General features: G+C 56.5%; 10 protein-coding genes and 4 non-coding genes across 14 annotated transcripts; 9 read left to right on the forward strand and 5 right to left on the reverse strand.

Annotated features, from left to right (window-relative positions):
• Positions 1–64: 64 nt before the first annotated feature.
• Positions 65–1,373, reverse strand: F5144DRAFT_219458 (uncharacterized protein). Its single transcript, XM_066783121.1, has 2 exons — positions 1,327–1,373; positions 65–1,226 (listed from the first exon to the last, which is right to left on the reverse strand). The coding sequence occupies exon 2, from the start codon at positions 1,151–1,153 to the stop codon at positions 101–103; it is 1,053 nt and encodes a 350-aa protein (XP_066642593.1). The 5' UTR covers positions 1,154–1,226; positions 1,327–1,373; the 3' UTR covers positions 65–100.
• Positions 1,122–2,791, forward strand: F5144DRAFT_648144 (uncharacterized protein; the record flags this gene model as incomplete). Its single annotated transcript, XM_066792945.1, has 3 exons — positions 1,122–1,972; positions 2,373–2,500; positions 2,675–2,791. Exons 1-3 carry the CDS (start codon positions 1,495–1,497, stop codon positions 2,789–2,791), a joined length of 723 nt encoding a protein of 240 aa, XP_066642594.1. The 5' UTR covers positions 1,122–1,494.
• A 564-nt stretch (positions 2,792–3,355) lies between these two features.
• F5144DRAFT_219468 (uncharacterized protein) lies at positions 3,356–4,312 on the reverse strand. The gene is made up of 3 exons (XM_066783122.1): positions 3,915–4,312; positions 3,757–3,855; positions 3,356–3,671 (listed from the first exon to the last, which is right to left on the reverse strand). Exons 1-3 carry the CDS (start codon positions 4,235–4,237, stop codon positions 3,443–3,445), a joined length of 651 nt encoding a protein of 216 aa, XP_066642595.1. The 5' UTR covers positions 4,238–4,312; the 3' UTR covers positions 3,356–3,442.
• Positions 4,313–5,198: 886 nt separating this feature from the next.
• F5144DRAFT_t89 lies at positions 5,199–5,272 on the forward strand. The gene has a single exon. It is a non-coding gene; the product is annotated as a tRNA-Val (tRNA).
• Positions 5,273–6,234: 962 nt separating this feature from the next.
• Positions 6,235–7,344, forward strand: F5144DRAFT_219494 (uncharacterized protein). Its single transcript, XM_066783123.1, has 2 exons — positions 6,235–6,431; positions 6,543–7,344. The coding sequence occupies exons 1-2, from the start codon at positions 6,418–6,420 to the stop codon at positions 7,234–7,236; spliced, it is 708 nt and encodes a 235-aa protein (XP_066642596.1). The 5' UTR covers positions 6,235–6,417; the 3' UTR covers positions 7,237–7,344.
• A 254-nt stretch (positions 7,345–7,598) lies between these two features.
• F5144DRAFT_t118 lies at positions 7,599–7,679 on the reverse strand. Its single transcript has one exon. It is a non-coding gene; the product is annotated as a tRNA-Ser (tRNA).
• Positions 7,680–8,015: 336 nt separating this feature from the next.
• F5144DRAFT_602275 (uncharacterized protein) lies at positions 8,016–8,828 on the forward strand (the record flags this gene model as incomplete). Its single annotated transcript, XM_066791193.1, has 2 exons — positions 8,016–8,078; positions 8,202–8,828. 2 exons carry the CDS (start codon positions 8,016–8,018, stop codon positions 8,826–8,828), a joined length of 690 nt encoding a protein of 229 aa, XP_066642597.1.
• Positions 8,829–9,524: 696 nt separating this feature from the next.
• Positions 9,525–10,325, forward strand: F5144DRAFT_491260 (uncharacterized protein; the record flags this gene model as incomplete). Its single annotated transcript, XM_066785850.1, has 1 exon — positions 9,525–10,325. The coding sequence occupies one exon, from the start codon at positions 9,525–9,527 to the stop codon at positions 10,323–10,325; it is 801 nt and encodes a 266-aa protein (XP_066642598.1).
• Positions 10,326–11,243: 918 nt separating this feature from the next.
• Positions 11,244–11,338, forward strand: F5144DRAFT_t90. The gene has a single exon. It is a non-coding gene; the product is annotated as a tRNA-Leu (tRNA).
• A 3,166-nt stretch (positions 11,339–14,504) lies between these two features.
• F5144DRAFT_571163 (uncharacterized protein) lies at positions 14,505–16,398 on the forward strand. Its single transcript, XM_066788817.1, has one exon. The coding sequence runs from the start codon at positions 14,709–14,711 to the stop codon at positions 15,954–15,956; it is 1,248 nt and encodes a 415-aa protein (XP_066642599.1). The 5' UTR covers positions 14,505–14,708; the 3' UTR covers positions 15,957–16,398.
• A 187-nt stretch (positions 16,399–16,585) lies between these two features.
• F5144DRAFT_t91 lies at positions 16,586–16,685 on the forward strand. The gene has a single exon. It is a non-coding gene; the product is annotated as a tRNA-Arg (tRNA).
• Positions 16,686–17,305: 620 nt separating this feature from the next.
• Positions 17,306–18,454, reverse strand: F5144DRAFT_571167 (Rof/RNase P-like protein). The gene has a single exon (XM_066788818.1). It carries the CDS (start codon positions 18,234–18,236, stop codon positions 17,517–17,519), a length of 720 nt encoding a protein of 239 aa, XP_066642600.1. The 5' UTR covers positions 18,237–18,454; the 3' UTR covers positions 17,306–17,516.
• Positions 18,455–21,652, forward strand: F5144DRAFT_511027 (uncharacterized protein). The gene is made up of 4 exons (XM_066786543.1): positions 18,455–18,891; positions 18,948–19,543; positions 19,592–20,850; positions 20,914–21,652. Exons 1-4 carry the CDS (start codon positions 18,731–18,733, stop codon positions 21,406–21,408), a joined length of 2,511 nt encoding a protein of 836 aa, XP_066642601.1. The 5' UTR covers positions 18,455–18,730; the 3' UTR covers positions 21,409–21,652.
• A 330-nt stretch (positions 21,653–21,982) lies between these two features.
• F5144DRAFT_488476 (WD40-repeat-containing domain protein) lies at positions 21,983–23,561 on the reverse strand (the record flags this gene model as incomplete). Its single annotated transcript, XM_066785664.1, has 3 exons — positions 21,983–22,954; positions 23,005–23,245; positions 23,335–23,561. 3 exons carry the CDS (start codon positions 23,559–23,561, stop codon positions 21,983–21,985), a joined length of 1,440 nt encoding a protein of 479 aa, XP_066642602.1.
• Positions 23,562–23,833: the final 272 nt, after the last annotated feature.

Raw genomic sequence — 23,833 nt, forward strand, 5'->3', positions numbered from 1 at the left:
CTTCGAGATTGCAAACCGCCCAACCTCCCGAGCCAACCTCTATGCCCTCAACCCCGGCGCCCCAACCCCACCCTCACACCCCAACATCACCCCTCCCCGCTCAGCGCATGGGATGCCCATCATTGCCAGCATCAGTAAACGGGTTCCCCGCGGTATAGCCACCCTGCTGCGGGAAGTGCTGCTGCTGCGGGCCAGGCGACGACGGGCCGGGCCCACCACCACCACCCTGATACATCAGCGGCTGGCCCTCGACCGCCGGGCCAGACACGCCGCCGGTCACCGACGTGCCCGCGCGCTTAGCAGCGACGGTGGCCTGGGTCTTGGCCTCCTTGGCGATGCGCGCGGCCTCGGCGGCGCGCTCGGTGCGGCGGTGCTCGCTGCGCTCGCGGCAGCACAGGAAGCAGATGGAGCCGATGGCGACGACGATGGCGCCGGCGAACACGGCTGCGATGATGATGCCGTCGACGCCGAGTGCTGAGTTCTTGTACATGCAGGAGGGGTTGCCCTGCGCGTCCGACTGGCAGATCAGCCCGTCGCGGCATTTGGGGGTGGTCATGGCCGTGGGGAAGCAGGAGAGCTTCTTGCCGGACTCGGCGCCGGTGGTTTGGGTGGGGCAGGTGGTGATTTCGGTGGAGCTTTCGGTGAAGCAGGGGGATGGGGAGCTTGGGCGGTCGTTGGTGACCGCCGTGGCTTGGTCTTGCCGACCGACGATGGCGGCGAGGCCGGTGTGTCGGGGGAGGTGCATGGCCGCGGTGACGCCGGCGGCGATCGGGTCGCGCGCGCCGAGGGGTTCTTTAGCACCGGCTGCGAACGGGGAGTGCTCGCCGTTGCTGTTCTCCGAGGAGAACTGGCGCCGGCCGCGGCGGAGGTCGGAGTTGGGGTTGTCGCATTGCTCGAGCACCCGGAGGGTTTCGATCTGGGACTCGGCGGAGGTGCACCCTGCGTTGACGAAGCACTGCTCGAGGTTGAAGGTAAGGTCTTCTGGTGTGTGGGCGGCCGGCAGGTGAGAGAAGCAGTAGTTGAGCGAACCCTCGTGGCCGCATGACGCGGCGATGGAGAGTTCCTGGCTGCGGGTGTGGAGGCACTTGAGGCGGCTGGCGGATGTGAGGGTGGCCGAGGCCAGGAAGAGCGAGGCAAGGATAGTGTTGCGCATTTTGGAGTCGTGTTCTCTGATCGTCGCCTCGGTTTCAAGCGCGACTGGTCTGTTCTGTTCGGGGCGTAACTATCTGCAAGGCGACTTGCCCAATTTGCCGATTTGTTTAGTCAACTGGCTGTCGATGGCTGGCTGACCGTCCCTTGCACTCCTGTGTCTCCGGGATGCTGTACTTCTCGAGTTGCAGTTTTCGGGTCGTCTTGCTGTAGGTAAGGCTCGTTTGCGGTTCGCGGCGCTCTGTGGGTTTTTCTTCAAGGACAGAACCGGCATCCAAGGAAACACTCGTCCCGCAAAATCACAGTGCAAAGGGATCAGCAAGATCCAACGCGAACCGCGTCGATATGTGTCGTCTTCACAGGAATGCAAACGGAGAAGAACTGGGTGAGCAGCCCAACTTTAATTACCAAGGCCTCCTTTTTTTTCCCCGGGCATTGCCCAGCACTCAGCCCAGCCCCTGGCCCGTAGGAGCGGGGACCACACGAACAAGCACAAACGGGAAGTGGGCTGGGCACAATTGGTGTGAGGCTGCGCTTCTCGATGGAACATCAACTGAGCAAGTCAGACTCCAAGGGTCCCAGCAGGGGCCTGCCAGAAACAGACGAATCTCTTGGCAACCTGGGGCTGATTTCTCCACTGTCAGCAGTGGCAGCCAATCGAAGCCTGTTGATGTGACGGGCTGTGGCGGATCCTGCCCTCCCAGTGGGGTCTTCATTGCGATGCAGAATTCGACGAAGCCAGTGCCGGGCTGCGGCGCCGGCAACTGCCCCGTTAGCTCGGTCGATTTTGTCGGGTCGCAACGGTGTTCCATCCTTCGCCAGAGCAAGAACCCGACATCACAACACCCTCCTCTTTTGCGAATGAACAGGCAAATTCGCGGAATGACGTCTTAGGGAACACACAAAGGATCCAAGACCGACGAATAACGCCTCAAATGTGTGGTAGCTGATGTCGGATATCTTACACAGTACCGATAAATTTGGTGCTTGACTAACATGCGAAATCGCAAAGCCAAATCGAGCCTAGCATGGATGTGGAATCCCCATAGTTTTCGGGTCTCAAGGCAGCAAATGCGAGTCTCACCAAGCCTCTCGAAAAGGGACTAGGTGAACCACAATCTCGATGGTGCGAACGAGATAAAATGGCAGAACCCAAAAGAGGCCGGATATTCTCAATATAATAGAAGAATATCTCGGCAACTTGATCAACTCTTCTCAACCAGGTCAAAGGCTCCCCATCCCCAACCTGATGGTTCACCGCTCCTTGAGACGTTGTCTCTGTCACTGTTTGGCCAGCCCGACACACTGTGCGACCCGCGCAACCCACGGCAGCGACGGCCCAAAGAAACGTGTGTTGGCTCGCTGGCGACTTGACTCCTCCAGCTTGCCAGTGGTTGGTTGGTTCTGGTTTGGGAGGATACCCATCAATATTCCCTCTGGTTCTGAGCCACGTGCAGTACGTGCTGCAGCATCACCCCGCGGCGTTGAGAAGTTATGTGGCTGCTGGCTCTCGCTCCAGGAATAGCAAACAAGCTCCGCCGAAGACTTGCAGGGGACAGACATCTTCAGGCCGCCAACCTGCATGCCGCCAGCAAGCAAACAGTCCGGGACTTGGCCTGACCGTCTGCAGCACGGCTCCTGAAAACCGAAGACCGAAGCCTGGGGATGTCGGTACTCTGCAGTGCAGTGGTCAACCAACCCCTGTGTTCCACAACAGCAACCATGACAGCAACCGTGGAGCGCCTGAAACTCAAACGCCTGAAACTCAACCCACTTGTGCCCTCAGTGGTTGACTGGCCCTCCAGCATGATAAACAAGATCTCAAAAGAAGAGCGGTTTAACATTGACTCCATACAAATTATGTCTTTCTGACGCAAAGACCATTCTCGCCAGCAACGACAAGCCGTACCCTTACAAGGCCCGGTTCTCCCAATCCCCTCCACTCGACCACAACCCCGAAACATTCCTACATTAGATACCACAACAACCAAACAAGTAGGTAAACAGACTCTGGGAATTTTGCAGGGTCTGAAACCACCAAAAACGCCGGTGTCTTTTCTGGGAGGCCAGTCAGCACTCCCGCGAAACACGATAACTGCCGCCGCCGCCCTCCGCCTCATCCCCCGTCATTACCTGCAGCCACCGTCTTCCAGTCCGTTTTCCGTATCGTTTTCCGTCGTCTTCTTCCGCCGTCGTCCCCCGTTTCCATCTTGTATCGGCACCTGGCAGAATATTCTTTTGCCGCAAGGTACCACCGGCACCCAGCAAACGGCCCCATGTGGTAGTTGACGCTCTAATCGGGAACTGTTTGTTTGGGACCCCCCATCCTGAGGGCGAGCTTGGCGGACGGACTGGACATCTCTAGTCGTTTTGCCGACGCCTTATTTGCCTCGAGCTTCGCGTCAGCTCTGGGTGTTCTGATCTCTTCCTGGCTTTCTCCCTCTATTTCGAGTTTCCGCTTCGTCTCGCGCTCATTGCGGGCGCTTCTTTCTTCGCGGTGAGCAGCGTTCTCGCACTTCAGACTATATAGAGAAGGCAAAGGGGTTAGCTAGGGCACAAGCCGGGGGTGAATGGCCAGAGAGGATGGGGACAAGTTTAGTTTCGTACCAAGAAGCAAGTCGGGGATAATAGGCGGCGTGGACTTTGCAGTACACATAGTGCCCACGCTGGAAGCAACGGATGCTCCAGATGCATCTGCACTGTGGGCTAGTCACGATACCATATTAGGTGATGTTACCTTGTTGCAAAGCGGGCGAGTGACTAACCAGTGGTGCTTGATGACAGGGTCATGATGTTTCCCACCCATTGTATGAATAAGACCACAGCCGTTGCCAAACGGCAATTCGTATGAGACTGAACACCACGTAGTTTGTGGCCGTGAGATGTGTGTGGTTGAAGAAAATGAAGAGTGTCGTGGACCTGGAGTGGAAGTGGGAGGCAAGCAAACCGTGTCATGGAGTTCAGCGCGGGTTTGTGGGAGCAATATGCTCAAAATCGTATTGTGGGAAACGGTCAACACATTTTCCATGAATTTGAATAACACCGAGTGGGTTCGGGGTTCTTCTCTATCCCATCTCTTCCCTTCCATGGCTGCCAATGTCCCTGGGCAGTTGATGCGTCGTTTGCATGGAGGGGTCAGTCGAACGAATGAGCGGCATTTCGTTATGCATCATGCCGTACAATTATGGATTCTCTCTCATTTTCTCCTATCACTCGTCGGAGGTTCTGGAACCAAGCGGGAAAGCCAGGCACCCAGCCGCTGATGATGCTCCCATCCGCTCTGGGGCTTTCTCGGTCGCGGCCAAGGCACATCAGTTCGCGGGGGTAATCGTCAGAACCCAGGAACGTTCTGGGATTCTTAGTGCCGACTGATATCTGACAAGACTCAAGAGGCCATGCCGCATCAGACGCTACTGAAGTGATAGGTGCGTTGAACAGGGGGGATGAATATTGAACTCCTTACTAAATACAATACATCTCATGAAATATGTGGTTCAGTCAAATAAGGGATAGCTAGCTAATACTACCTACTTAGAATGACCAAGAACGATCGTTTTTAAATTCACAACATTTGTAGAGGAGTCACTTGGTGAACAGGGATGGAAGAAGAGACTCGTCATCAGTCATTTTAGGAAGTTTATTTAAAGTCATCACACCATGTCATAACGAGTGGTGAAATGAAACGGATGCAAGCCCGTTATTTGTAATATACAACCACAAATATATGACAAGTGGTTTATAGAGAGCCCATCACTAGCAGACTTTGGCAATAAGAAGCGCAAATGACTTCTCTGCTTGCATCCCGGTGATTATTTACATTGGACATCAAGGTGCGCACAAACTACACAGCCATCCCCCAACTATTGGCCCGATTTCACAAAATTAATCAGTTATCTTTCTTATCTAGGCAGTAATCACACTTCAGAATGATATCTGACTACAATACTTGGAGCGCATCAGACAGGTCGAGACGAGGATTATGTCAGTGGGTCTAGCCAAGTCAAGCTAATAAAGTTTTACTTCAGTCTCCCAATCATCAATTGATCAATGGTTTCATGGTGTAGTTGGTTATCACGTCAGTCTAACACACTGAAGGTCTCCAGTTCGAGCCTGGATGAAATCATAAGACTTTACTTTTGCACCCTCAGCTTTGATCTTTGCTCTGAATTCGATTTTTGCCCACAAGGCAGTGATCCCGCTTTTGCGGCCTCTGGGGGTTAGTACCTAGCTTCAAGTAGGAGTCGGCGAGATCCGAATGGCAAAATTGGAACTTAGTCTTGCAGTCTAAGAAAGACGGCATCGGCATGTGGCTGAGCCGACCTGCTACGTCATTACCACCTGCCCAGAGAACACCAGCTGCTCTGTATTTAATCCCAACCCCGCGACCCGAAGCCCGACAACATTCTTTTCAGCACTATGCAAACAATCCGCAGGGCCTTCACAAGCACAGCGCAGCGTAGTTTCAACAACACAATCACTGAAGCCAAACAACACACGAGCAACATGCCTCTCGTCGTCCCTGGAGTCACGGCCGACAACGTGAGCGCCGACAAGGCGCAGGAGTGGATGGCGAAGCTGGCAGGCAAGACGCTAACAGAGGGGCCTTCGTCTGAGACGGTAGGTACCCAATGGGTTTCTTTTCTTAGTTGTCTTCCGTCAAGCGCTCCCGCTGATAAGCTGTATCATCATAGACTTTTTGCAAAACCGAACTGCCCCAACAGACACGAGTTATCGAACCAGGCATGATGGTGACTAGGGATTATCAGCCCGAGAGACTCAACGTCCAGGTCAAGGACGACGGAACTGTCGAGAATGTGTATCATGGCTGAATACCCAAATGGGTTCCGCAAGAGCGGGGTTCGGGAGGTTTAGAGGAGTTCTGCGCGGTTGAACTTGGACGATACCATAGTCTTCCTTACTATTGAGATCACTGCTTCACTTAACTGTCCCGCCTCGTTTTGTCAATATAAAGGCACGTAGATTTCAACATTTCCATAGTAGTTGAGCCATCAATGCTGTCTGTCCGCCTCGCGGTGACGACACCCTGTGGCTCGCGGCTGTAAAACGACCCCGCCAAATGTGCTTGGCGGTCACCCCACCACGCTTCTTCCCCTCCATTGCTGCATTGAGCCAACGATCGCGGGGCAAGCAAGCACTGCATCGCGACGACTGCTGAAAGCTCAACCCACCGCAAGCATACCCCAAGTCACAACCTAAAGTATCGCAAGTACATCGCAAGAGTGGCGCGTTGCCCTCCCCATACCGACCATGTTCAAAAAAGAGTAAGTATCCCCTCCCCGCTTCCGAAAAGCCTCTTTCATGCCGCCCACGCGAACACCAAAACACCCACCCCTCCAAAACAACCCAACTAACCTCTCCACCAACAAACCCAGTCTCCACGGCTCCCCCAAACAAAAGCTCAAATCCTCCATCCAGCGCTCCATCCGCCAGTCCATCCTGACAACCTACCCCCTCCTAACGCCGCACATCGACGAGGTGCTGCCCAAGAAGCACTCGCTGGAGCAGATCAAGCTGCCGGACCGCGTGGCGCTGTTCGTCATCGACGGCCACCCCATCGCCTACCAGCAGGACAACAACCGCGTGCTGCTGCCCCACCTGCGCCTCGTCCACCGCTTCCCTCACTGCTTCCCCACCGTGCGCATCGACCGCGGTGCGATTCGTTTTGTCCTGTCTGGGGCGACGCTCATGGCGCCGGGGTTGACGAGCGCCGGGGGTAGGCTGCCCATTCCGGTGGATCGGGATGCGCTTGCTGCGGCGGCGGCGGGTGGGGAGGTGAAGGGGGAGGAGAAGGCTGTGAAGGAGGGGGAGCATGGAGAGGAGGGTGATGATGAGGAGGGGGAGGAGGCGGTGAAGGTGCCGAATGAGGGGCCTGATGAGGACGGGCATTGGAGTAGGGAGCTGGAGAAGGGGGAGCCGGTTGTTATCATGGCTGAGGGCAAGGAAGAGGCTGCTGCGGTGGGGATCTTGGTGATGGGGACTAAGGATATCAAGGAGAAGGGGAAGGGGCCGGTCATGGAGGAGGCGCATTTCTTAGGGGATGGGCTTTGGGGGTTGAGCGTGGAATAGGGCATGGGGGTGTATGTGTCTGCTGTAGAGCGAGCGAGCCAGTTAACTGTGTATTTCGTTGTCCTAGTGGGTTGTGTCGTCTCCTCCGAAGTGTTGGTTTGTGGAAGTAGTATTCTTGCGCCCCTTGGGAGGCTTCCAGGTTGACTCCATCCTGCTGGACCCTCCCCTGGACTGGTTCCTTAAAGTAGGCTGTACGTAGGCTGCATGATGCAACCTTATGGCTGGCATAACTGCATATATCCTCCTGAAGTCTCCATTGTTAGACCAGCGATGCCATGGCTCTCTCCGGGAAGCCCCTCGCAGCTGTGAAGATATATCCTGCAAACAAGAAGGAGCCAAAAATCAGGACCGGCAAAAGTAATCGACAACGAGCGGATTCGAACCGCTGCGGCCGAAGCCATACGCTTTCGAGGCGTACCCATTAACCACTCTGGCACGTTGCCGTTCGACAGGGATATTTTGTTGCGCACAAACTTCCCCTGAAGGAGTCAACAAACTCGAGTGCAAAGGGTTAGGGTTGGCATGTGCTTGCCCCACCCTTGCTCTGCTGCTGGATGATGACGCAGTGTGAGGGCCTAAGCTTAGCGCCCAAGCTGGGCTCCGAAAGTGCCAAGGCCGCCCCGACCTAGAACCCGCCCCTCCTTCTCGGGCTGCTTCCCCCACGATCGATCGATGCCAAACCATGTGTTACTCTCGACTTTCACCAACAACATTGTGGTAATCTGCGTTATATCGCCAACTCAACGCCTGCATCGGCTAAACAGTAGACCATTGCAATCATGGCCTCGAGAGGCGTTTCGGTGCTCAAGTTTGTCGGCACCGTGTCGCTCGGTGTCCTGACAGTGAGTTGCCCTTTCCACTCTCTTTCCCCGCGCAGCATGGGTGGATGATGCGGGCAGCCGGGCGGCCACATCCTAGGTTTTCCACAACATGCTACACAGAAATACTAACTCCATGTGCTCCAGGGCCTCTCCTACACACTCACCTCACTCACGATCCCCGCCCTCCTGACCCTCCCCTCCGCCGGCTCCGCCGCCCGGGCCTTCGACATCCTCACCACCACCGCATCACGCCACGCCCGGTCGCTCGCCGCAGTCTCCTCCTCGGCGTTCGTGCTCGCCTACATCTTCTCGCCGCGCGCGCTGCGCCACCCCTACCTACTATACTCGTCAGCCCTCGTGCTCGGCTCGCACTTCGCCGCCACCGACCTGCTCGCCCCTTACCTGCTCTCGCTCGGCCCGGTTCGCCCGGCGTCCGCCTCCGAGGCGGCCGCCACCGCGGCCCAGAGGCGGCAGCGGGAGAAGCGACAGAGGGAGCGGGAGCAGCGCGCCGCGGCGGCTCGCGCCCGCATGGAGGCCAGCTACGAGGTGCTCGGCGGGTTTGAGGCGCACAGCGAGGGCAGTGCTGAGGAGTACGAGGCCGAGGAGGCGTATGTGAATGGTGAGCAGGTCAGGGCTCAGGTGGAGGTGTTCCTCCAGAAACAGATTGTGCGGGGCGCGCTGTCTGGCCTGGGGTTCCTGCTCTCCGTGGTGGGCATCTGGGGTGATGGGATCGTCCCCATTTATGAGCCGGCTATGGTCATCGAGCTTTAGGATACGAGAGGTATTGGTTGGTGAGGGGTGCATGTGAGGCTATTTGATGGGATCTGAAATTGGGGGGTTTGCGATGGATAGGGTGTTGGGGAGCTTCGGCTACTGCATGCGAGAAACATCTTCGCTCTGATTTTGGGTCTTGCGCAAAATTTTGATTTGCTTACTGCTTTTACTGAGAGATTGTATCTACGAAGGAATGGAACTCCACACACTATGGTTTATGCTTGAATGACTGGGGATGTATGCTCTTGTCTTTTCCTAAGTCTTGCCAGACACAAGGCAGAACCAGACCCTTTTCGTCATTTCGACCTCCTTCTTTTCCAGTAGGGGAGTCCTCGGGGATATAGTTGTGGCAGCCACCCCTGTTCCTTCTTTGATGTAGAATCTAACGTTGGGCCGTTCAAAACGTGGACTGGGAAGTAGCGAACATGCCAGGAAGCGAAGCTAAGAGGTAAGAGTAGCCCATTACACAACATCCCTCAATCTCCCGTCTTATTATCGTCAAGTCCTTCACCCCCGTTTGCGCCAAAGGGCTTCCGGGCCAGCTTGGACTGTCAGTTTTGTATTTTCTTCATAATAAGAGTATCTCTCGTTTTACCACTGGCCAATAATACGTTCGTTAGGCAGGACAGTTGGTATCCCGCTCGACACCGGTATCCGACGCTGGCTACCTCGGTGTGGTCTCATCCCTCGACCATGGCTAGAGGAAAATGGCGCGAACGGCTTCGCAGGGCCCGTCGTCGCCTTCTTCGCCGGCAAGGCCAGTACCCCATCCAAGGCAGCCCAACTTTTGCTCCATACGGTCAGCCTTTTCAGCAGGCGCCCTGCGCACCAAACGACCAGCATATCCCCGTTATACAAATTGGGCCGAACCAACCGTCGTACTACTACCCACCGTTTCGCCTTCAAGATAACCTCCGCAGTTACCATACGCCACATCAATCAACTTTTAACCTCACCCTGCCAGTCCCGCCGTCGGGGATATCGCAGCGATACCCAACACGATCGTCCCCCAAAGGCTTGTCCTTGTCCTTGAAGACCTTGTCCCACAAAGGTTCATCTTTCAGGAGCTCCTCTCCCAAAAGCTCGCCGGCCAAAACACCCCCATCGGCCAAAACATCTTCGTCCGCCAAAGCCTCCTCGTCAACCAAAACGTCGAGTTCCGACCACCAGCCAGACCAACCAAAACCCAAGACATCACGCTCGGTGATATCCCTGCTATCGTCCCGGATGTCCACAAAGACGCAACACGGGAGCCTTCACAGCTCGCGCTGGTCCTTTGGTAGCAACCGTACCATGCGCTCCGTGCGGCCGGACATCTCGCACTTCACGGCTGATGACACGGATCCCTCCCTCCACAGCGGCATGACGCCCCCCAAGGCCTCCGCCGGCCCCGTTACTCCTCCCAGATTGCGTCGGCCGTCTTCCCTCTCCGGCGGCCGCGGGCAGTACCTCCCCACGCCGCCGCCGACTCCTCCGTTTTCTCCTTCTGAGTAGTGCTGTCGGGCCTGTAGGGTGAGTGGAGAGAGTAAAAGTGGTGGTGGTAGTGATGGTGAAGCGGGGGAAGGGGGGAGGAAATACCCGGTTGGGCGGCAGAGTCAGTCCGGATCGAAAGATCACAGCCCAGTCCAAACGGAGGATGAGACTCGGCTCCGCGGGCGGAGTATACGAGAGCTCTTTGGTTCGGGAGGGGGGCGCTCGCCCTCGTCCAAGAGTGGGAGCTGGACTCCGGGTTTGTCGTCGGCTTTTGGGTGAGGGGCCGAGCACTTTCCTTGGTTGGGTGGTGTTGGGGATGAATGTTGCGGTTGGGGGCATCGGGAAGGGGAGCATGCTACAACGTACCACATGTCAGTTTGTATGGACGGAGGCTGGGTGTCCGGTTGAGTCTGGTTTAGGTGTTGATCAAGGGGAGGGATGCAGAGTCCTGAAACTTTGGGGCGGAGGAATCCCCTTAGGGAGGTTGGCAACTAGTTTATTGAGGGACGGGGGATCGATTGTTAACACATATGTCTGCCTTGTAAGAGTTAGGGAGTTTAGCGGTCCTTCTAGGTACATATTTATCCCAGCGGGGATGCTTGATACCTGCTCGTCTTCCGCTTAATTGTCCCCACGTGTTCTGGTGCAGATTGGGTCTTACTGATGGAGACAAAAGTGAAACATTAAGACAAAAAAAAAGAATCTTGAAAAATAGAGAAAAAGAAAGTAACCAGTTATAAATTATAAAGACGGCCTCAAGCACGAGGCTAACGATTCTAGCAATTTACTTCGGTTAAAACACAGGGTGGATTATTTCCTCCTTCTCGATTTTCGCGACCGCCAAACGCCAACCTGCCTAGGCAAACGTCAAATGTGTGGTTGTCGCGAGATCGCGCACCTAGAGGCAATTACCAATGCACTACTTCAACAAACAGCCAGGGCAAGATGGCCGAGCGGTCTAAGGCGCTGTCTTCAGGTTTCTAACAGAAACTTGGCAGTCCGAAAGGGCGTGGGTTCGAATCCCACTCTTGTCATAAACTTTTGTTACTATTTTCTCGACACTTTTTGCCGGAAGTGTGTGTGGTGGGGCTTCTCTTTGGCTTCCTTTTGCGTTGCGTCGTAAATGCGGTTATCGTATCAGGTACGCGGACTCGCTGGTGTCCACGGCGTGTACTGTGTAAACTGCGCGTCATTCCTTCGGACGATGACGAACGAGCGCCTGTTTTGAGGACCATGGAGCTTTTGTTATTTTCGGAATCTAGTGTTGAGAGCCGGCATGGCCGTTTCTCATGAGGATGGAGAGTGGTCAGTCAAAGAAGTGATTGACGGTTTCCCTTTCTCGTGTTACAACTTTAGGATCTGAACCCCTGATATTTGCCCGCCACGTCAAAATAAGCACAGCTTCAAAGGGGCCACTCAAACGGCAGAAGCCGCTTGCCGTGTCTAAAGGAGGGGATTCGAGGGGCCGCCGATCGAGATGCAATGGCAACGGCTCGCAGGAATCCCACGGCGTTCACGGAGCGGTGCTAGGGCACTGCCCATCCCGGTTTATTTCGTATTCTCAGGCTGTTTGGTTTGCTTCGCCATTGTGGTGCGTTTGTTTGCCTGAGACATTCGCCATCGTATTCGGGTTGTGGTATGGTTCGAGACACCGGGCTATCTGCAGTCCTTGACCTGGGTTGTCTTTCCTATGCCGCAAGTATATTGAAACATTAGTAGGGACCCAGGAGACTCATCAGACGAAACGTTTCGAGTCCTGGCTCTAGAATCGCCTGCTGTGGCGGCACGAGCGCAATTGCCACCGAAGTCGAGGTACTGACTCGAGGCCCGACCTACAAATAATCACGACTTACCAGCGTTCGAGTCTTAGACAATAATGTTTTGAGAATATCGGTTTACTGGGGCCGTCGAAGTCTAACGTTAAGGGCACAACTGTCACTTTTGAGGCTGCCGAGAGCATTCCACGGTTTGCCTGTTGCTCGATCCCTCTTTTTCGAGCTTCGGTCCACCGCACTTCCAAGATGCATTGGGGTCTCGCATCACTCGTTACGGCTTTGGCCGTCCCCTCTTTGGGATACCTTCAACCTCCGTTGTTGAACCCACGCCACCAACGGCATTCACCCCGTGTTGAGAATCAGCCGGTCCAAAACCAAACGCAATCGTCGTTCCAAAACCAGACGCAGTCGCCGTTCCTCAATAAACAGTCAAGTGGTAAGATACGTCATCGAATCCAGTACGGGGTCAACTTACTGACGTGACCAGGGTTTGCCGTCAACGGCTCGGCCATCCCATTAGTTGACTTTGATGTGGGCGAGTCCTACGCGGGACTGCTGCCTACCGGCAATGACACTAGTCGCCAGCTGTACTTCTGGTTCTTCCCTTCCACCAACCCAGCTGCCCAAGAAAACAAGGAGATCTTGATCTACCTTACCGGCGGCCCGGGCTGCTCGTCGATCGGCGAGCTTCTCCAGCTGAACGGCCCCGTCTCCTGGCAGCCCGGGACCTTCCAACCGGTCCAGAACAAATGGAGCTGGCACCGCCTCACCAATGTCGTCTGGATCGATCAGCCGGTTGGGACAGGATTCTCGCAGGGCGCTCCCACGTCCACCAGCCAGGCGGACGTCGCTCAGGACTTTCTCGGGTTCTGGCAGAACTTCGTCGACACGTTCACCCTCCAGGGGTACCAAGTGTACGTGACGGGCTCGTCGTACGGTGGCATGTACGCTCCGTTCACCTCGAGCGCCATGCTCGACCGCAACGACACAGACTACTTCAACGTCTCAGGCATGGCCGTCTGGGACGGCTTGTACTCCAAGTTCCCCCTGGTCGAGGACATCCCCGTTGCTAGGTTCGTCGACAAGTGGAAGGAGGCCCTTCCCTTCAACGACACGTTCAGGGCCGGCATCAAGGCCATCGACGAGAAGTGCGGATACTCGGCGTACCTCGACGAGTTCCTCGTCTTCCCGCCGAAGGGCCCACAACCCTCCATCATGCCGGGCGAAGACCCAGCCACCGGCCTAGCACGCCCAGAATGCTCCCTCTACCTCGCCACCTTCCTCGCCGCGAAAGAGCTCAACCCATGCCTCCACCCCTTCGACGTGACCTCCAAATGCCCCGCACTATTCGGTTAGTCCCCCCTCCCCCCTTTTTCTTTCCATCCCCACAACCCCTCACTAACCCCCCTCCCCTTTAGACCCCCTCGGTTTCTCCGGCGGCACGCTCCTCCTCCCCAGCACCTTCCCAACCCCCTACTTCGACCTGCCGCTCGTCAAAACCGCCCTGCACGCGCCCCCCAACACCACCTGGGCCTTCTGCCAGGACATGGCCACGCGGCCCGTCTTCGTCGGCGGCGTCGACACCTCCCTCAACGCCGGCCCCGGCAGCCAGCCCGTGCTGCCCGGCGTGATCGAGCGCACGGGGAACGTGATCTTGGGGCATGGGTCAAGGGACTTTTTGGTGTTGCCCGAGGGCACGCTGTTGACGATTCAGAATCTGACGTGGGGGGGTGGGATGGGGTTTGTGGAGAGGCCGGAGGGGGTGTTGTTCGTGCCGGCGGCGGTGGGGGGTGCGGCGGGGGCGGGGGTGGTGGGGAGTAGTCATGCGGAGAGGGGGTTGACCTGGTTTGGGGCGGCGATGGCGGGGCATTTGTTGGCGTTGGATCAGCCGGCGGTGGCGTTTCGGATGGTGGAGGTGTTGTTGGGGAGGGTGGAGGGGTTTGAGAGTACGGTGCCGTTTACGGTGGATATGGGTGGTGGTGTTGGGGGAGGGGAGCAGTTGGGTGAGGGGGTGGTGTTGGGGAAGGGGACGGTGGATGTTGGGGGGGCTGCTGGGTGGCAGTATACGGGCTGGTTTGGGAATGGGACGGGGTATGGGGGTGGGAGGGGAGAGGGAGTTGCGTGAGGTGGTGATGGGTGCGATGGGTTAGTGGTATGAAGCACTAGGTTGTGTTTTTTTCTTTCTGCGAGAAGGGGTTTGATTGCCTCGACTTTGAGGATAGGTATCCTTTTAGATCTTTCTTCGCCTTCCTTTCATATTTATTTATTTACTTTTTCCATTTTCTCTTTTTGGTCTTTTTTCCTCTCCAAATTCAAGGGAGGAATTGGCTGGTTTTCTCTGATGGAATTGATGGATGGCCCCAGAGAAGATTCCCCGGCTGCCGGCCCCTGTCGCTCAACCCCTGCCCAGATGTCTTGGCTGCAGCTGACAACGCCGAGACCCTGCAGCATGGAGAAGCGACCTTCGGGATCGTCCTCAAAACTCCGCCGCAGAAACTATCACAGGATGCATCTCGTCGAATAAAACCCGCTCCATGATCGCGCCGGCAACCGTGGCCATGCCATTCGGACTTTCCTCTCTTTTGAATTTCTGGTACACATAGCCACCTTCTGGGGCCCAGCCGCCCCGATGCAGCTAACGCTACCCCTCCTTCGGCAAACCGCCCGCCCCTCCATCATCAACTCTCTTTGCTCGCGTGCTTCACTCCCTGCCCAGCTACCCTCCGTTTCCATTACTAGACAGCATTATCCACCACGAGCTCCACCGATTCGTCCAACCTCACAACCTACACGTACAATGGCTAGTCGATGTTCCCCTCCAGGCTCACCCTCGTCCATCCCGGACGGCGGCAAGCTCCGAGCCTCCTCGATCCGCATTTTCGAGAAAGTCTCCACCTTGCGCCGCTGGCGCCAGCGGCTCCTGCTCGACCAGCGATCCGTCGCCTTCATCCCCACTATGGGTGCCCTGCACGAGGGCCACCTGTCGCTGATCCGCGCCGCTGCGCGCGAGAACCACCACGTCGTTGTCTCGATCTTCCTCAACCCAGCCCAGTTCGGCGTGAGCGAGGACTTCGCGTCGTATCCGGTGACCTGGGATGCCGACATCGAGGCGCTGATCAAGCTCGACCGGGAGCTCGCCGACGACGGGAACAATCTGGGACGCATCAGCGCCTTGTTCCATCCGACCACCGGCGAGATGTACCCGTCCGGCTTCCCGGGCCAGGAGTTGGCTAGCACGGGGAGCTTTGTTACTATCACGCCCTTGGGCGACATCCTGGAGGGCAAGTCGCGCCCGACCTTTTTCCGCGGTGTTGCCACGGTCTGCATGAAGCTGTTCAACATTGTGCAGCCGACGCGCGTGTATTTTGGGCAGAAGGATGTGCAGCAGACGGTGCTGATCAAGAAGATGGTGCGGGACTTTATGCTTCCCCTGGAAGTCGTCGTGGTCCCTACAACGCGCGCCGAGGACGGGCTTGCGCTGAGTTCCAGGAACGTTTACCTGGGCGAGAGGAGGAGGGCGCGGGCTACGGTGTTGTACGACGCGCTCAAGCTTGCCGAGGATGCATACAAGAGTGGTGCGCGAGATCGTGCTGCCGTCCTCGGCCGGGCGAAGCTATACATCAAGCAGGTACAAGGGGTACAGGTGGCGCAGGGGCCGGAGAGAAGGACGCAGATCCAGGTGGACTACCTCTCGCTTTCTGACGTCGACACGATGGAGGAGCTAGAAGTGGTGGATGGTGCGAAGGGAGGCATCCTCAGTGGAGCGATATGGATGTTGCCCCTCGAAGGCATACGTGAAGGTGAAGATCTCGGCTACGGCCAGGGACCACGCGTCCGCCTACTCGACAACATCATCCTCCCCCCACACGACGAGTAGGAGTTTCCATCCAGCAAGTTCGCATGGCTTTTGCATTGTTCGGCGTATTCGGTTTATTTATTTCAGCGTGTGTTAGCGAGCTCATAGATGTGCTCGGGCTGAGGGGTTGGCACTGGCGTGCTTTTTTGTACATGCGCATATGAAATAGAACTTTAGATATGCTTTCGCGTGTCTTTGGCAGATGGACTTACAAGCCAACAGATACTAAGAAGCTCGATACTTGTGAACCTGTTGTGCTGCCTAGAGGAGTGGTTCCTCCGCGGCTTCCCAGGCTCGCTGTCAGTGTCCTTGCCCGGAGACGTGAGACGAAGGAACTAGACATGCTATCGAACCCAGAATCTCCTGAATCCAGTGTTGTCCCTAGGTAGCAGACAGTGGCAGTCATGCCAAGCAGAGATCTCAAAGGCCGCCAAATGGCGAGTCAGCAAGCCAGCCAGCCGTGCCAAACCGATCCATCCGAACGTCGTACCCTACCCCTGCCCTTGACCTTCGCCCACACAAAGATTTCGCGCATGAGGGCCCTTGTACGACTCGAACTGAGCATCCGATTCGCCAAGTCCACCCCGCTCGCACAATTCCTCGCATAATAGCCGGAAACTTAACCGAGAGCTTTCAACAAAGCAATGGCAGGTCCGCTGGCTCAATGGCAGAGCGTCTGACTACGATGACTCTCTTCGGAGATCAAGTAGGTACATCAGGAGGTTCCAGGTTCGACCCCTGGGTGGATCGAGCGAAGGTGGTTGAAAGACCACAAAGTTACTTTTGACATTTTTCCTTACTTTTATGTCTTTTTTTCTTTCTTTTTTTTTTTTCTAGCCATGTATCAATCAGCCCTGTGTTAGGGAGCTAGCCCGGCCTTCTTTCTTCTCTTGCCATCGAAGGCAGTTCAAGGCCGAGGAGGTCACTAGTTCGACCCCTGAGTGATTTGTTTGCCTCGTTCACTTTCACCCCCTGAACACCATTCATTCTTATTATTCGAGATATTTTCAGTTCACAACCTGAAGGTTTGAGGCAAAATACAATCTTGGCCCCTCTCTTTTGGGAGGCAAGTGTGTTCGTTATTATTTTTATTGATCTTGAACTGTGTACGGTGTCTTTGTGGCGAGTTGCCTCCAACCCGCCATCACCATGATTGCGGTTTGCGTCCACAGACCTACGGACCCACACACAGGCCCCCTATGTCGGTACAAAACAGATTCCTCAAGCCGTTGGTGATCGGCCTTTTGACCAACCCCCATTTTAGCTGAACCCTCTTTTATTACACGCGCTTAGATCGAGGCTCCGCGGGTGCTGTACTTAGGCATTAGCTATCCTTGACTCCTTGGCCACATGGATGCTCAAATTGTCAACCGCGATTTCGGCTGGCAGCCCTGACGAACTGTGGTTAATACAAGCGAGAAACGAGATTTATGAGGATGCAAACCTACCTCTGACTTGAAGTCGGTGTGCCGATGAATATCCCGTTGTCTCGTGTTACTGGATGACGCGGACACGGCGATTACTCGGTTCGGAGGGGATCATGGCGCCCCCCCAAGAAGAAGCTGTTTCCTCCGTCACCCCTCACAGCTTCTTGGAAAAGTGTGCCCTGAACTTCCTCGACGCGCGATCAGCCGACCGGAACTGGAACTGCTCCCCATGGATCTCAAACACCATCGTCGACATCTGCACCTCCCCCTCTTTCTCACCCTCCTTCTCCCCCAAACCCGACACCGGCACCGGCACCGGCACCTCAAACCGAAACACGGTCCCCTCCTTCGGCACCAACTTCAGCACATCCCTCCTCGTGACCACCTCCAACGCAAACCTCGAGTCCTTCACCACAATCCCCCGAATCCCCACCCGACTCACACACCCACTCCGCACCACCTCCACCCCGGCCCCATGAAAATCCGCGCTCGCCAACTTCGCCGCCGCGCCCTCACCGCCCGTGTAGACCTCGCTCCCCAAAATCTCCCGGACATACCCCAACCACAACTGGTGCAGCGGCTCGAAGAGCGCGTAGCGCTGCGCCGCGGGCGGCACGTCGTAGAGGCCGAGGCGGCGGCGCTGGGTCGCGGAGAGTGGTTTGGGCTTGAGTGCCTTCTTGCGCTGCTGTTTTTTCTTTTCTTGGGCGCGGCGGCGGGCGGCGCGCGCGTTGGAGGGGGGTGGGGAGGAGGGGGTCAGGAAGAGAGGGCGTTGTTGGATCTTTTCGGTGAAGATGCGGGTTGCGTCGTCGGGGTCGTGCGCGCGGGAGAGGAGGATCGCGGCGATGGGCTGGTCTTTGGGGCGTTTTGTGTCCATGGTTGGGGGTTGGGGAGGTTGTGGGTTGTTGGGAGGATGGTGTTTTGGTGTTTGGTGCTTTCTGGGACTTTTTGTCCATCACCTAAAAGTTTGGTCACAGCGCTGCGAGCTTTTGAGCTTGGCTGTTTAGCTGCATTCCTCGCCCCGCGCTAGGCTGTCTTAGGCCTAGATGCCCTCGGTTCTGGAACCCCACGACCCCTCCACGACCCCAGACCATGCGGCACCCTTGTCGGCAGACTGCCCATGTCCCCCTGGAAAGTCCAACCTCGGGAACCAGAGGAAAGCGCCGGCATTTGATCCGTCTTCCCAATTTCCAACTTCAGAATGCGCCGGCCACGGACCTTCCTTGCCTTCCAACACCACGATTCGCTTCTACCGAGATAACGGAAGTCGACGAAGGATACGGCATCCAGCTCATCAATCGAACGATAGAGGAAAGAAAAGGGAACACACTACTTAGTCTGCCGTCCAGAACCACGGTCATAAACCGCGCCATGGCTCCAGACGACCGCCATGACTCGGCGCCCGATTTGCGCATATTGGGCGACCGCATCACCCTCCAGCCCAGCGGCTTTGTTGAGCCAGAACACACTAGAGAGGGCAAGGAAGAAGCCCTCATGAAGAACATGGCGCGCTTCCGCTCTGAGCCATTGCGGTACGCCACCACCCCTGATGACCTTTCTTTTGCCCCCGACCTAATTGGCTTCCCAGGTTCCTCCGCGAGGTATCCCTCTACGTCTCCGGCACCGGCTGGCGCGCCTACGACGACGTCATTGGCCAGCCCATCTTTTACTCGGGCTTTTCGGAGCATATTAAGACGGAGATGATGTCAGCGACCCTGTTACAGACCAAGATCGCGCAGCTCGCCGACATGCGCGTCGCCGTCGAGGAGAAAGAAGGTTTGCTCAACGGGAGCGACAGCGATCTCGCGGCGAAAAAGGCACGCCGCCGCGCCGCGCTCGTCCAGAACCTGCAGGAGGTGGCCGAGAAGCTGGCGGACAACATGATCTGCAAGTTTGACAGCAAGCCGTTCATCCGGGGCGCGTACTATTTGGTCACGCAGCTGCTGCTCCGGGCGTACCATCAGGGGATCCATGTGTCGAGCGAGGAGGTGTTGCGGCTGAGGAGTGTCGCCGAGGAGGCGGCGCGGAAGAAGCAGAGCATCATCTTTCTGCCGTGTCATAGGTCGCATGTCGACTACGTCTCTTTGCAGCTGCTCTGCTACAGGCTAGGATTGGCCCTTCCCGTTGTAGTGGCCGGTGATAACCTGAATTTCCCGGTAGTTGGGAGCTTTTTGCAACACGCCGGTAAGTGCTCCGCCGTGTTTGATGCTGGTTAATGCTGATTATGCCAAGGTGCCATGTACATCCGCCGGTCCTTTGGCGACGACCAGCTTTACTCCACTCTAGTCCAAACCTACATTGACGTCATACTCCAAGGTGGCTACAACCTCGAGTGCTTCATTGAGGGCGGCCGGTCACGGACAGGGAAGTTGCTTCCGCCCAAGTTCGGGATCCTCAATTTTGTGCTCGACAGTCTTCTCTCAGGGCGGGTCGAGGACGCCATTATCTGCCCCGTCAGCACCCAATACGACAAGGTGATCGAAACCGAGGGCTACGTTACAGAACTGCTGGGTGTACCAAAGAAGAAGGAGAACCTGGCCGACTTTCTCACGGGGGGGTCTAGTATCCTCTCTCTCCGGCTGGGAAGGGTTGACGTGCGGTTCCACGAGCCATGGAGCTTGAGGGGGTTTATCGACGAACAGCTTTCGAGGTTGTCCAAGATGCCGTCGGCAATCAACGTCGACTGGAGGGACATGAAGAACCAGATGCTCCGCCAAAAACTGCTGCGGACACTCGGATACAAGGTGTTGGCCGACATCAATGCCGTCTCGGTGGTGATGCCCACGGCGTTGATTGGGACCGTTTTACTGACCCTCCGTGGCCGTGGTGTTGGGCGAAGGGAGCTCATCTTGCGCGTGGAGTGGCTGACCAACAGAGTAAGAGCCAAAGGCGGGAGGGTCGCCCACTTTGGCAATGCACCACTCTCGGACGTCGTCCAGCGAGGTTTGGACGTACTAGGAAAGGATCTCGTGGGCGTCGTCGAGGGCCTCCCGGAGCCAACATACTACGCCGTGGACCGCTTCCAACTGTCTTTTTACCGCAACATGACCATCCACCTCTTTATCTCGGAAACGCTAGTCGCGACTGCGTTATACACGAAGGTGAAGCAGGGAGGCGGGCCGAGCATCCAGGACATTCCGTATCGTGACTTGTCTGATCAAGTCCTGTTCCTGTCATCTTTATTCCGCGGCGAGTTCATTTACTCAGGCGAGGGCCTCGCAACCAATCTTGAAAGGACACTCCTCGGCCTCGAAGCCGACAACGTTATCCTCCTTGAGCGGGATGAGGAGGGGGCTATCACGAAGGTTGGACTGTCTGGCGCAGAGCGAGCCGCCGGGCGGGAGAACTTTGATTTCTACTGCTTCCTGATCTGGCCGTTCATCGAGGCAAGCTGGCTGGCGGCCGTCTCGCTTATGGGCCTGGTTCCGCCGGCGGGGCAGAAGGATGATATTTGGGTGCAGGTGTCCAAGGCACAGGACAGCGCGCAACTGGTACGTTTGAGTCTCTGAACCACACCCATTCAACTAGCTAACCATTTCTTGTTACGTTCACAGCTAGGCAAAACCCTCTACCACCAAGGCGACCTCTCCTACTTTGAAGCCGTCAACAAAGAAACCCTCAAAAACTCCTACCAGCGCTTCGCCGAGGAAGGGATCATCCAGGTGGTCAAGTCCAAGGACACACGCATCCCACCACGGCTGCGCATCGCGCCCGAGTGGCGGCCCGGGCGCGACGCGGAGACGGGCGAGCTGCTGCCGGCGGGCCGGCTGTGGGACTTCACCGAGAAGATTGCGTCGAGCCGGCGGGAGGGCAAGAACCGGCGCGACGGCGCCACCGTCAGCTCGCGCGTGCTGCGCCTGACGAATGAGCTCGGGCGGAAGCTGTTTGAGGAGGCTGTGGAGGGGGAGACGGGGAAGAAGGGCAAGGGGAAGGGGAAGGGCAAGGCGGCGGTGCCGGCGCGGTTGAGTAGTGAGGATGAGAGGAGTCTGAGTCGGACGGTGAGGGAGCAGGAGAGGAAGCGGAAGTTGGAGGGGAGGGCGCATTTGTAGGGTTGTTGTGGCGGGGTTGTTTGGGAGGGTAGGGGTACGTGTGGTGTATTTTTTTCTTGGTGGGCGGAGTTCGATATCGGTTAGGATACCAAAGGCGTGTTGTGTTGCATATTGTAGTCTAATGTATTAGTGTCTGCTATAGAAGGCGGGTGGCTGAGAAGTGGACAGAGGGTAGATGTATTAAAATAAACTGCCTGTTTGTTTACTCGGATTAGGCCCTTGGGTTTCGATCGTTGTTTTGCCGGGGCAGGGAATTGGTGGCCATGGTCAAACCAGGCTATATAGATTGCGTTGTTGGCGCTAGTTTCCGACAGATCCTACGGCAGACCGTTCTTAGTGCGGTGGTGAGGATGTGAACCTAGTCGATTCCCCCCTCGGAAGCAAGACATGGCACCGGGGCTGGCGAATGACCACATCCTGTTTGTTCGATTCAACTTGGGTCGTGCAATCTTCTGATGTATTTTTTACAACAGAGTTTCATGAAAAAGAAAAAGGCTGGAAGGAGCTTGAGGTATTCTCAATAACTTAGGCTTCTTCTATACACTCATCCATGACTTGACGACTATTTCCGCACCTAAAACACATCCCACAAGCTAACCTTACCATCCTTGCTCCCCGCAGCCAGCCAATGCCCCTCCCTCGCCAACCGCTCCCTCTTCTCCCGCACCGTGACGTCGACCAGCTTGGGCACCACCACCACCTCCTTACTCTGCTGGCCCAGCTTCCCCTGCTCCTGCTGCTGTTGTGACCCCACCTTCCCCCCCCCCTCCCCCTTCATAGCAACCACCGCATCCTCATCAGCATCCGTAGCACCACCACCACCCCCACCCCCTCCCTCGCCCTCAGCCCCCTCAGCCGCAGCCATAGTCGCAAAAGCAACAGCATAACACCCCACCCCATGCCACTTCAGCACCGCCACCTCAGCCAGCGTCCGCGCCGAGTACACACGCACGCGGGCGTCCCACCCGGCTGTGGCAAACACACGGCCGTCGGAACGGATGCGTAGGGATTGTTGGCCGGCGTGGCGCGTGTTGTTCGTTTTGAGGGGGGTTTGGCTGTGAGGTTCGTTGCTTAGGGGGTTTGGGGGGGTGTTGGGTGAGGGGTTGGATTGGGGATTGGTGGTGAGGGCGGCGGTGAGGAGGGATTTTGGCGGTGTTGTTGTTGTTGTTGGGTTGTTGGGTTCTCTTGCTGGTGGTGGGGGGATGCTGGGGGTGGTGTTGGGTTGGGGTGTTTGGATCGTTGGCGAGGGCGCCGGGAGAGGGTGCTTGGCGATGATGGCGTCGGCGCTGGAGGTGAGGAAGTAGTCCCTGTTGGGGGACACGTCGAGTGAGAGGACCGGCTGGGAGTGGCACTTGGCATGGTACCTCACGGCCCAGTTGCCGTGGTCGCCGAGCTGCGCTACCGTGGCTGCGCCGTTCTCGTAGCCGGCGACGAGTGTCAAGGTCTGGCCTAGGTGAAACAACGAGAGGGCCATGACCATCCCGTTCTTTTCGCCCAGCTTTACCGTGTGTTGCCGGGCTTGCGAGGGTAGATGGAAGATGTCGATCTAGTGCCTTGATCAGCTGCTGTGCCAGGCCAGGTGGTTGGGATACTCACGGCTTCAGAAGCCAGGGTGTTGGGCACTGCGACTAGGATCTCGGGTGATGCAGCACCCGACCCGGGAGAAACGGGGCAATGGGAGAATGAACAAAAGTTCATGGTGTTGACCTCGAGCATGTACAGGATCCATGGCTGGGGCCGCGTCTCGGAGGTCGGGTCCAAGGGCAACTTCTTACTCAGGCCACTTTCTTCCTCTGCCGTGAATTTCCACACTATGAATTTGTTGTCTCTTCCATGACTGCCGAATTCTCGTCTCAGTATTTATCTGTCAATGCTCAATGCTTGACGGGTGCCGGGCACCAAACACCAAACACAACATCCACCTACGTGATCAACCGGTCGTTTCCCCAACCAGCGATTCCCAATATGGCGCTACCATGAGCCTGCCATACCGCCTTTGGGCGCATGGTAGTGATATCCCATGCGACAACAAAACCGTCTGCATCGCCGGTCAAGAGCCGGTCGTTTCCTCGCACGAAGGCTGCAGCGTGCACTTGGGCCTTGTGCCCGCGCAGGATGGATTTGGGCTGCGCGGGTCGCCCATCAGTGGCCATCTTGTAATGTTAGTGAGGGTGACTGCTGAGGTAACTGAGAAGTGACTGCTGTTGTGGGGAAGCGAGGTTTGGAAATAGGTAACTAACCTGGAAAGTGGATTCCTTCCAGCACTCAGCAATTGAAGTGTTAAACTTCGCCGTCCAAGGCCACGCTAAGCCGAATTTGAACCGTGTAAGAGAAGTCTGCCCGACTCCGATTCCATGAACCGAACCATTAACCATGAATGACGTCATCGGAAGTGTTGAGGGCTCAAAAAGCAACGGTTCCCTTT

Source organism: Chaetomium tenue (genome assembly GCF_020726465.1).
Source record: "Chaetomium tenue strain MPI-SDFR-AT-0079 chromosome Unknown F5144scaffold_4, whole genome shotgun sequence".
NCBI classification, from domain to species: Eukaryota; Fungi; Ascomycota; class Sordariomycetes; order Sordariales; family Chaetomiaceae; genus Chaetomium; species Chaetomium tenue.